The sequence below is a fragment of the Aethina tumida genome, chromosome 4 (genome assembly GCF_024364675.1).
Source record: "Aethina tumida isolate Nest 87 chromosome 4, icAetTumi1.1, whole genome shotgun sequence".
Lineage (NCBI taxonomy): Eukaryota > Metazoa > Arthropoda > Insecta > Coleoptera > Nitidulidae > Aethina > Aethina tumida.
This window is the reverse complement of record NC_065438.1, coordinates 24941785-24954029: the sequence shown is the minus strand read 5'-3', so window position 1 is coordinate 24954029 and position 12245 is coordinate 24941785. Positions and strand designations below refer to the sequence as shown.

Below are 12245 nucleotides of genomic sequence, written 5' to 3'. Positions count from 1 at the left end.
AAACAACTTATGTAGTATAATATTTTTTTAACATGATTCATCATGGGTCTGACTGGATTTAACGATATAGAGTGTATCGTAAAGACACGACAAATATTTTAAATAACTCGATCCTTATTTGAAAAGGCTCCTACGACTACTCCTTTTCAATATCTTTTATCGGTAAGGACGTATTTTATTTTTTATAATCCAGACTGCAACGTTGCAGATTAAAAGGCCTTTATTAAATAATTTTGTACGTCAGTTCCACTCTTGTAGAAAGCGCCCACTTGGAACCGCAATACATTCCTGACTCAAACGTCGCAACGTTATTACTTATTCTTCGTCACAATGGAAAACTAAACCTCAACTATTTAATTAAAAGTTTTATATACGATGTTATTAATCGATAACCTTCGTTATACTTTAAATTGCTGACTGGTTTATAGAGATCGAATAATTGATAATTATAGTAATTTTTTAGAAACCATAAAGGAAGACGTCAATTAAGTAATAAGATAAATTCACTTAGCTATCAGTTAAGCACAAGGCGCAATGCTCAAGTACACGATAATCGTTTTAGCAATTTTTGGTATGTCCTTAATAAAGGTAAGATTTTCAGCAAGTTAAAATAACAAGTTATTTTAATTAAATGAAGGACTTAATTAAAAATTTCCGTGAATTATTATTTTTACTGGGTTAAATCAACATTTATCCGGAGATTCTCAGTGACTAAGACATTTTTAGGCTTTACCGGAAGAAATGCGAGAACTCACGGGAAAGCTACACTCCATATGCGTGACGAAAACCGGAGTTTCAGAAGGTATGCGATTTATTCATATCCAACATTTTTCTTTTGTGAATAAATAAATTAAAATTAAAATATATATTTTCAGATCTCATTACAGACGCCATAAATGGTGACTTTTCAGCGGATGAGAAGTTTAAGTGTTACCTAAAGTGTATCATGGCTGAAGCGGGTTGTGTAAGTAAAAAAATCCGTAAACCATTTTAATAAAATATCCTGTCAGACAAGTTTATATCAATTTCTAAAAGTTCAAGGAATGTTTTGCTATATACCTTCCTTAAGATCATTTGTAAGTTTCAAACTTGTTAGTAACAACTTGTTAGTTTGTAAAAAATGAGGATGTTTTTGATGTTTATCGATTTTATCCTACTCCATAATGCATGAGTTTCTTATTTGGCAATATGAAATAAATTAAATTCGACGAATTTTTATTATATTTATAGTTCTCCGAAGATGGTCTGATGGACGTAGAAAGAAGCATAGGAGTATTTTCAGAAAATATCAGGGCCAAAGTTGAAGTAGTTATTCGAAAATGTGCGAAAGAGAGTTAGTATTGAATTTTTCAATTAAAAAATCAGCATAACGAAATTAATATTTTTAGATACTTCTTATAACGGCTGTGAAGCTGCTTGGATTCTTCATAAATGTTGTTACGAAGCCGACCCTTCAGTAAGTAATTATCAAATAATTTAATATGTTTTTTTAATATTATATCTTTTCAGATTGGTTTTGTGTTCTAAAACTCTATTGTTACTATTAAATCAATCCATTATTAGATAGTTAATACAGGTTACGTATTGCAGATGCATTTTATTGATATACATTGATATTTTGCCTTATATTTCTATTATTACAACATTTATTTGAAATTCAAATTACTTAAAATTTTAAAAGTGTGTTTGTAAAAAAGTAATTGAGTGTTCAAATATTCTATTTTACTAAAATAGGTAAAACCTAGAAAACACCACCGCAATATCTAAGGATAATTAAAATTATACGGTAATTTTATTTTAATCGGTTTTAATTTAGGAGTACACAAAATTAACTAGTAGATTATTGAAAGAAATAAAAAAGATTCTAACAAAAGTTTATTTAAAAAAGGACAAATATTTTTAAAATGTATAAAAATGTATAAAACTAAAAATCATTTTTAATTTGTAAAACTTAACAAAACTGTAGTTTAATAATTTGTATGATCTCCTCGATTCGTGACAACTTCTCTGCATCGTCTGGGCATGCACAGAATTAGATTATTGAGGAATCTAATTCCAAGTATCGTGAAGCGAATAATAAGAGTTCTTCTGTTGTCATTAGTTTTTCCTTAGGAACAACCCTTCTTTGAAGCAAAAATTCCATTGCAATTCTTGAAGTGTAAGTCTGAAAGTTGGGCCTAATCGCTGCTGAATATGGAACAACAATTGGTGCCAGTATCTGATCCATGTGTGATCTACCCAATAAAAAGTTCTCCAGTAAAATGAGGTCGGTTTTTCCTCCGATACTGATTCCTCTTCAGACTAAAACGAAACGAGTACACTTCCTGGACATTGCAAAGGCGGTTTGTATTGTTTGGCGCACTCCACACGTGCACTCTTCTAAAGTCAGGATGAATTCCAAACCAGGATTCATTACTGAAAAGCACTGTTCCCAATTTTCATGGGAACAAAGAATGTTTCTGTGCCTACAAAAGTCGAACACCTCAAGCAATGAACTCTCAAAGGTCAACGACTACATAGATTGTGTTGAGCATGATTTGCAGTTCTGGTACCGCCACATTAGGGTGTCTTCGTGCATTAAGTTGCAGTACTGCGCAGATGTTGCAATACGAACGTGTCCCCTATGCCTTTCCCTCACATCTCCCTCTTCTCTATATCGTGCATAAAGTGGTGAAATCATTTTGAGTAGTTCTCATTTCTACCGCAACCTGAGTTTGATTCATGCAACCCACCGCCCCTATCATTTCTTCTATAATTAAATTTGTTTGCTCCATAGTTAACTAGTACTATACTGACTAGCACAAATAAAATTAGAGGTAGAGAGAATTAAAAAATTGTCAACAAAAGAATGTTTAGTTTCATTTTAATGGAAATAAAAACAAGTATAACATTTACAATCGGTTGTAAAATAATGATAATATAGTCGTATTATTGTTATACTATGCATAGCAAATAATTGACCCCTAACCACATCCTCTACATGTTTAAGCCAAAAGTCTAAATATTCCTGACGGTGGTGTGTATATGCAATATTATTTAATAATTAAGTAATACATAGATATGATAAATTCAATAAATCAGGAAATAAATATGGTACTAAAAAGATTTAAAATATAATTTAATGGAACTGTTCTGACGGATAAACAATTTTGACTTTGCTTCCGTAAAGTTACAAACATGTAACTCAGCTGCACCTAATAAAACTTAATTACCTCATTAATTGTTTTACATGGATGGATAGAAATGCTAGACTTATTTTAATTGTTTTTGTTATATTATCTTTAATTAAGTCTAGTAGAGATTCTCAACGTAAGTACTCTTTATATATAACCTTAAAATTGATTCCAGATTAATTACTTTCTTGTAACACAATAAACCCTGAGAAAATGCAAATTATCTATGTTTAAAAATAATTTAATTTTAAATCAAGAGGGGTATACAATCGAATATTCATTTACTCCTACTCCAATAAGCCTTTGACCACCGAGATATGGTGATCCTAATGAACAAGATTACTTGTACATTTCCACGATCATAACTGCGTTTCATGTGAGTAAACACGTTTATTGGTACTTAATTTAATTTCACATAATCATTGTATATCTTGCATCTTTTATTTTGCCAATGAGAAAGTCCATCAGAATAATCAGGTAATTCAACAAGAGACGAATTCCACCAGCAATCCAGATGGAGCAACTATGCGGAGGTGGACATGTTTATATATTATGTTATGTTTATATGGCAGTCGAATAAAATGTCTTTAATCCACGACACGTCAGCAAAATAAAGTTATGAAAAGACTTGAATAAATAAAACCATTTGACCATTGTCCAATATATATCAAAATTATTTTCAGCATAACGTATTCAATGTGAAAAATAAATTATATTAATTAAGTCTTTAATAATGTACCATATTAAATGGGGAATGATTAAAGAAACATACACGAAGTGTTCCACATCGTTTTGCTGATTTGGAACTAGTAAAAAATAAAATGTATTCATGAGAAAAAATAATGAAAACCAGAAATAGAAAATTAGTAATCTACTTCTTTGTCAAGTTTAAGAGTGGCAATTATTAACCTGATGAAACAAAAATAAAATTTAAAATACCTCGTACTTCTTTTTTATTTATTCTTAATATTGTTAATTTATTATAAATTAATATAAATTATATTATTATATTAATTATTAAATCGCACATCACTTAAATGCAATAAAAAAATAAGTAAATTATTTATAATATAAAATTTATGTCGTTAACATAACAACAATATAAAATGAAATTAAGCTATTTACAGATATTTTGACCAAATAAACAAATTCTTTATGTCAAATTGCTAAATAAATTTAAATTTAAAATAATTTATTTCACTTCGAAAAATAAATCAAACTAAGTTAAATTAATTTATTTACAAAATATAAATAATTTTCAATAAAATTAAATCTGATGGTTACAATTGTCACTAAAATTTAGATGATTCGATTTTTTAAATAAATATACTCGTATTTAAAATAATGAATTTATTTATTACATTTGGTTGCCCCATACTGTATACATGTATATATGGGTAAATAAATTGAGTAAATTGAGTATATTAAGAAAATATATACAAATAATTGTTTTCTAATTAACATAATACAATATTATTTTAAAATATATTGAATTATTATTACAGTTCATAAATAAAGTAATTTGTGTAATTTTTATAGATAGGTCCTTAAGTATGTTCAGAAAAAAAGTTTTTAGAGAAGTTCTAAAAGATTAATAGTGTTGCCCTCAAAGTTTTACGAATAAATTTGCGTATGCGAAAAGGTTAACCCTAAGAAGTTTAAGTATATTTTTATACAACTTATTATGAGGTACAAAACTACGAAAAGTTATATAATTAATAATGTCAATAAAACAATATTAGATCACAAAAAAACATTAAAATTAAAAATGAAATCATTATTCTGATGTGGGTTTTAGAATTGTCATGCTATTGTATTAGACAAATATTCAAAGATATATTTAAACAATTCAAAGAATTTTTTATTAACCAATGAACATTTCGTTGTTTCAAAATCCTGCAGAACGTATATCAGGGACCACGACAATTTTGATAATGTCGGTGACCTTGGTATTCTAAATTTCTATTTTATTTTTATTAATAATAAACCCTTAAGTGTGTATTGTAGTTTTTTGTTTATTACCAACTTGCTGGCGTAATTAAATTAGACGCGATGACGTCCATGTAAATTTTATTACAGGATCGTCACAATATAACAAAAAATGAACACCACGTGTCTGTGAACCTGAATGTGAACTATTAAAATAATATTAATTTATTAATGTTGTTTTACATTCTATTCTAATATTTTCTTATTCTATAAACTATTGCATTTAGTTTTCTGAATTGAGCAGAACATAGATACAGCAATTTTAATTTTTGAAAATATTTTTTCTTGGCCAATTGAATAAGTTTACAGCAAATAAGTTTCCCATAACATTCTCATAATTAAATCACCACACTATTCCATAATGGACATAACGAACATTTTGTGCATAAACTAAACTGCCATTTTTAAATAGATTAAAAGTAAAATCATCACTAAAACTATCCATCGCCATTGTTTTGCAGTCCAGTGAAAGTGGTCCTGAGCAAATCAAAATTGGATCTACACATTCATAACTAGAAAGCAGGGTTTCAGCAAGTTTTTTGAATTTGCTGAATATTTTTCGTTCCTATCACTTACTCTATTTTTCTAAATGTTTTATTAATACAGAAAGCGACTGATTTAGTTGTGTTTCCCTGAATCTCAATCTTTATCTTACAATGCAAAATACAAATTGAATACAATCCATTATTAAATAATCATAATAAGCAAAAGTGCTCTGGTAAAAAAAAATCGACTGAATTAACACAAATTACTACAATTTTATCCAACGGAAAATGAAAAATACACACAATTCCTTAAATAATAAAATTGAATTGACCACTTGCCTAGTGAACACAACAATAACAGAAGAAACAATAAAATTTATGTATATGGGAATCCAATTCAAGTAGAACAGCACATATTGTAATATATACTGGTTTAAAGAAAATGCAACACTTAGAATTGGTTGAGCAATTTTAATCAAATTTTCAACTACCACTATTTTGGCTTCTTTGAGCAACTGTTTTGTTATCCTCACCGTGTGAAGGTGGGAGTTATCTTGTTGGAATATTGAATTATTCAGGCGTTGAAGGAATGGTACTGTGATAGGTTCTAGCACATTGTTAATGTAACCAACAGTATTCAAATTGCCCGAGATCAAAACTAGGGGCAATTTACTCCCAACAATTATTGCACCCCAAACCATAACGCACTGTGCAGTATGGCGTTCAATCGTTAAATTTAAATTTCAACGTGTTCCACGTTCACGTCTAACTCTTGCAATACACCATTTCAACCTGCGAGCTCGATGAAAACGGGTTAGAGGCAGATACAAAAATGCCGATATGAACGGAGACCGAAACGCTTGATATGCCAATATATCGACCTTATTGGCATTCTAGTTTCCATTCAAGCCTTTCTTCCAAAAGCTGTTGTATATAACCTGTCCGGGTTGCGCTCATAATGGCCTACTCGATGGGCTCTATCCCCCAATGATAGTTTGGCCTCCCACTAATAATATCGCCTCGAAGACTTTAATATTAATTAATTTAATTAATATTCTACATATTCGGTAGAAAACGTCACAGATAGTATTGATACAAGAAAAACAGATGTAATGCAAAAAACATAGTTTAGTACATTTTAGTTTATCTTACTAAGTTGTAGTTATTCTAAAAATTGCATTTTTTATTAAAACCAGTATATTTTAATTAGTTGCTATAATTATGACCACTACTGTATATCAAAAAATGAACAGAACGTTTCAATTAACTATTTATACATATTCAGACTGGACTGAATAAAGTTCAAAGTAAGTTACAAATTAATAATTATAAATAACATTTTTTATTTATGTAATTTCAATTTCTTTTCCACTACAAATAATTAATAGATATTTTTAGAATATTATATTCAGAATTTGTTATTAATCATTATCATTTATATACAAGCAACAAAAAATTAAAATTTTTAATAATAACTCAATTTCTTTTAATAAAAATACATCCAAATTAGATACATTTTTTAGTCCTGACACGAAAATTTTGTGATTAATGAAAAATACTGCAATTACAAGAATTGTTATACGTGAAAAAATTAGTCGTAAATAAAAGCGAATGCTTGTTTGTTAAAAAAATATAAATGTGTGGCAAGATTTGTTCCTGCAGTTTTAATTTCACTGTTCCTATGTATAGCAATAATGGAGTAAACTTACCGATTTTCGTAAATTATTATTTAAAATGCCTTAGTGAGGTATCCGTCCAGAGGAGAAGAATTATTGCTGTGTCAAAACAAGGCATGTCACACAGGGAAACGGTAAGAGTCACACAGGGTTTCGGAAACCTGTTCAAGGTTTCTGGAGTTGGGAACCCTAAAAAAGAGACTCAGGAAAAGTCGTCGCAGAGTCCTCAAAGAAGGCCAGGGCCGCTTTTTAGCTCAAAAAACAAAAAGAAATCTCACAACATTCTCTACCGAGCTTCAAAGGCAACTTATGCAAGCTACATGTGTTAGTGTTTCGGTCAAAATTATTAGGAAAAGACTTCACGCTTCCACAACTATCAACGCAAAATAGATAGGATGTTAAGTTGATGTTTGGAGCATGGAAACTAGAAGATTGACGAAATATATTAATCTCGGCTGAGTCCAGAATTTGCTTACAATTAATCGGTCGACCGTAATTAATAACATGCATCGTAGAGACTAATAAGGCAAATTTATTAAAATGTTCAAAGTTTTACATGCAATGTGCATTTAATAATAACCTTCAATGCATTTCTGTTCGTTATATTTTAAATTGCTATTTAGAATAATAAAAAACTGATATAAACTCATGATTGTAGTAATTTCTGTGAACAAATTATAATGCAATATAAAGGAAGATGTCAGTTACTTATACAGATAAATTCAATTAACCATCAGTTAACCACAAGACGCAATGCTCAAGTGTACGGTATTAGTTCTTGCAATTTTCGGTATGTCCTTAATAAAGGTAATGTTCTCATTACGCACATAAATAAATGTAAATAATCAAATTACAATATTATTTGTAATATAATCCAAATGAAATGACTAATATACTTTTAGGCAATGCCCGAAGAAATGCGGGAATTGGCAGAAATGCTTCACAACACTTGTGTAACAGAAACGGGAGTTGATGAAGGTATGTTGTTTATCTATTAATTTTATTTGTTAAAATTAATTCGCCACAACGTAGAATATGGTCACAAACTGATTTTCTTTGCCTGACGATGAAACATTTCCTATTCACAAAATAGCAAATGTTTTTGACATAATTATTAGTTTTCTGACACATTCTTAACATTAACGCTAGAGATACATTAATAATATTTTGGATAAATATTTTGGTAGCTTTAACATTTTTTGAAAAAAAAAAAGAAATGATTATGTTTCATAAGCGACAATATTAATTATCTCAAAATTTTAAATAAATTCAATTATGATTTCCATTATAAACACATTCAGGGAATCTGCTTTATGTTTCTTTAATGTCTTTGTTGTTGTTGATAATAAAAAACTTCCCGAATATGATTTGTTGACCTCTTAATAGATTATCTTCCTTTAAAATCAGTTTTCAAATAGATATACCAAATTTGTTCCTTACAATGGAAGAATTGAAAATGTGTAGAATTGTTTATCTGTGTATCTAGTTTATTGTTAGAGCCAACCATATAAAAAATTTGTACATAAAAGTTAACAAAATTAAAGCCAATCATTTTATTAATGACAAAAATAATTATTTTCGTATACTTGAATTATAAACGATGATGTTTTTTGTAACAAAGAAAAATTTAGTAAAATTAAAAATATTATTAAAAGCTTGGAACTTTTTAAAATGTTCTTTAGTTATTGTTAACAATCATAGAATTTTGACAATTAATTATATTTATTTTATTAGCCCATTTATTAATGTTAAAAATAAAAAGGCATAAGAAATAGGAAATAAATAAGAATAACTAGAATAGGAAAATAGTCATCAAGAAATATTTTGAAAAGCAATAATTATTAGAGTTATAAAATTTATGAATTCACTATTTAAGTAAAGAATATGTGACAAGAAGCGCATAAATTTAGTAGATTAATTTTAAATAAAAAAGAAAGAATTATTGTTAAATATCATTGCTACAACCATCAATGGAACAAAATGTATAAAATCTTTTATTAAATTCAATTATGAAAAATTTTACACATTATCACTTTTCCCAATATAACGAACAATGTTGATTACCTATATAAAATTCGATTTAACGGGACAAATTACTTTAGAGATATTTCGTTCCCAACTGCTTAATAATGTATTTAATGTGGCTCCCTGATTGCAAATATTCTCTATTAGTTCAAAATTTTACAGAATTATATTTTTTTAAGATATGCAAATACTCGTAACAACTAAAACCAATCAATTGAGACATCCTGCATACTATAATAAACATTTCCAGATATCGTTACTAACGCAATAAACGGTGATTTTTCAACGGACGAGAGCTTCAAATCCTACCTAAAATGTCTTATGGACCAAATGGCTTGTGTAAGTAAAAAAGGGTCGCATTTTAACAAAGTATTCTATCGGAGAACTTTATAACAATTTCTAAAGGTCCAGGAAATGTTTTTGCCGAATACTTTCTATAAGATTCGTAAGTTTCTAACTTGTTAGTTTACAAAGAATCAGGACGTTTTTTATGTTGATTTTATTTCACTTCACGAAACACGAGTCAATTTAATATAAATTAATTTTTGTTTTAATTCTTACTGCTAGATCTCCGATGATGGTAATGTGGACGTTGAAGCGATAATAGCATTGATTCCAGAAAATATTAGAGACAAAGCTGCACCAATTATACGAAAATGTGGCAGCGAAAGTTAGTACTGAGTATTTCTAGTAAAAAATTTTACAAAATGAATGAACATTTTTTTTAGAACCTGCTGCTAGACTTCTTGATACTATTTGGAACTTTCATATATGTTGTCTTAATACCGATCCTACAGTAAGTAATTGCAAAATATTTAATAAATTTTTTATTAATGCTTCTTTTTCAGACATACTTTTTGTTTTAAATTTCAATTATTATTATTGATGGATGATGTCATTAGATAATTAATATAGACCACCTACTGCAGTTGTATTTTATTTCTAATAGTACCTTTTACTCAATTTAAAGTATTATTAGTATATTATTTTATTCTTTCACAAGTAAAACAGAGGATTTATATAAAAATATTATATTTGTTAATTTTATCTTTAATAAATTATATATAGTTATCAATATCTAAAATGTATACAGTTCGCTTATTTTTTAAGATAATCATCTATAATCTTGTAAGTATTATTTACTCACTGCAGTACAGTCTTCACCGTACTGTGCCAACAACAATGATGCTCCCGGAACTTCTTTTGTACAAAGAAAATGTCTCAATCGAGATCTCTTTGAATCTGTGGAATCGGTGCAGAAAAACTGGCATCAGTGATGAGAGACCATATACTGCTCGTCAGAGAGTCACTTCAAGAGTGAACAAGAACAGCTCACAAATTAAGAAACCTTCAATTGGCCACAGGGAAATTTTCATCTACTCAAACCGTGCGTATCAGACTTCATGATTTAATGAACTAGAGCGTGAACCAGTGGAGTGAGGTTTTCTTTGCAGATGAATCCAGGTTTTGTTTAAGAACAAATGAGGCACGACAAAGAGTCTACAGATGCTCAGGAAAACGATGTTTAAATACAATAACAAGATAATGGAAGAACACACACTGCTAGAGTTGTTCAAAATTTTTTTGAAGAACATAATTCGGGGGTTATGGTGTGGCCAGAGATTAGTCCTGATATTAATAAGATAAAATATCTATAGGATATTCTAGGACGACGCATAACAAATCTGGAATTAGCGAATAATCTTCAAGAATTTGCTCAACAACTCCAAAGAGACTAGAACAATATACCCCAAGACATGATTCGCTGGTTGATACGATCAATGCCTCAATGTTGCGCCGAACTTCGAAGAAGTAGAGGAGGACTTACTTACTATTAATTAGTTTGTTTTTACTGAAATGTCAATAATATTTATTACTTAAATCTTGCATATATTAAGCATTATTATGTGGGACAGACATTGCATTATTTTTGACATATAATTAAATTTAAAGAATATTACTCTGAAAAGATATAATATTCAACAATATGTTGCAAGAGCAAATAATGAACCACACAAAAACGTTGTATCTTCTATAAACAATAAAACACATTCTATTAAATCAATATATTAAATTTAACATATTTAAAAAAAATTAATTCTCGTAACGTGGCTTTACGTTTGATAAATTTATGCTTTCACAAATTTCATTCCAATCAAGCGTTTAGTAAATTTTCCACTTCCACCTTAAATTAATTAATATAGCAATTAAGGATTGCGAGCAAGAATACAAGTTCAAAGTCGTTTGGGAAAGAAAAGAAAAGCACGATTCATTGTTTCTAAAAGCACATAAAGGATTTTGGATACAATTAATTATAGTGGATGTATCCGCGGAATTTGTTGAGGGGCTGTTTAACAGAAGGGTTTTATGACTTTTAAAACGTCCGTTCCAACAGAAAGAAAATAAATAATCCGTTTATTAAAAGAAAATGTTATTACTTAATAGCAAAGTGAAAAAATCATGTGATATTTTTAATGACGTAAAAAATTAGATTTATGTAGGTATGTTAATTTTTATTGTTATTTTATCATATCATTTTGTTTGTTCAAAAAAATAGATATGATTTAAACTAAAATTAGGCTTGGTTTAACAATAGGCTTCATTTTTTGAAAGGTTCCATTTAACTTTGTTTAAATATTCATATTCTATTTATACACAAAGTAATGTTTAAATTTTTTATGTCGTCCTTTGTTGACAATAATAAATAGATAAACTCGCAATTGCAAAAGTTTCAATAATTGTTTTATTTTACATTTGTTTACATCAAATTTGTTTATATTCGGCAATTAACATATTACTACGTAATTTAGGAATATGTCAGTTTAATTGCTTAATTTACATGATTTACAATGTAAATTCATTGCATATACGAGTACAGTGGTTGCCAGAGAAATAGC

The 12245-nt window shown here is 28.6% G+C and overlaps 1 protein-coding gene across 3 annotated transcripts; it reads left to right on the top strand.

Moving 5' to 3' along the window:
- Positions 1–506: 506 nt before the first annotated feature.
- LOC109605358 (general odorant-binding protein 83a) lies at positions 507–10276 on the top strand. 3 transcript variants are annotated; one of them, XM_020021930.2, is made up of 6 exons: positions 507–588; positions 727–802; positions 876–964; positions 1231–1333; positions 1389–1456; positions 1510–1595. In XM_020021930.2, exons 1-6 carry the CDS (start codon positions 535–537, stop codon positions 1525–1527), a joined length of 408 nt encoding a protein of 135 aa, XP_019877489.1. In that variant the 5' UTR covers positions 507–534; the 3' UTR covers positions 1528–1595. The 3 variants fall into 3 exon arrangements, with proteins under 3 accessions (XP_019877489.1, XP_049821932.1, XP_049821931.1); XM_049965975.1 differs by lacking the exons at positions 727–802; positions 876–964; positions 1231–1333; positions 1389–1456; positions 1510–1595 and adding exons at positions 8226–8301; positions 9599–9687; positions 9916–10018; positions 10077–10144; positions 10197–10276 and having other exon boundaries at positions 571–588; XM_049965974.1 differs by lacking the exons at positions 507–588; positions 727–802; positions 876–964; ... (1 more) ...; positions 1389–1456; positions 1510–1595 and adding exons at positions 8050–8130; positions 8226–8301; positions 9599–9687; ... (1 more) ...; positions 10077–10144; positions 10197–10276.
- The last annotated feature ends 1969 nt before the right edge of the window (positions 10277–12245 follow it).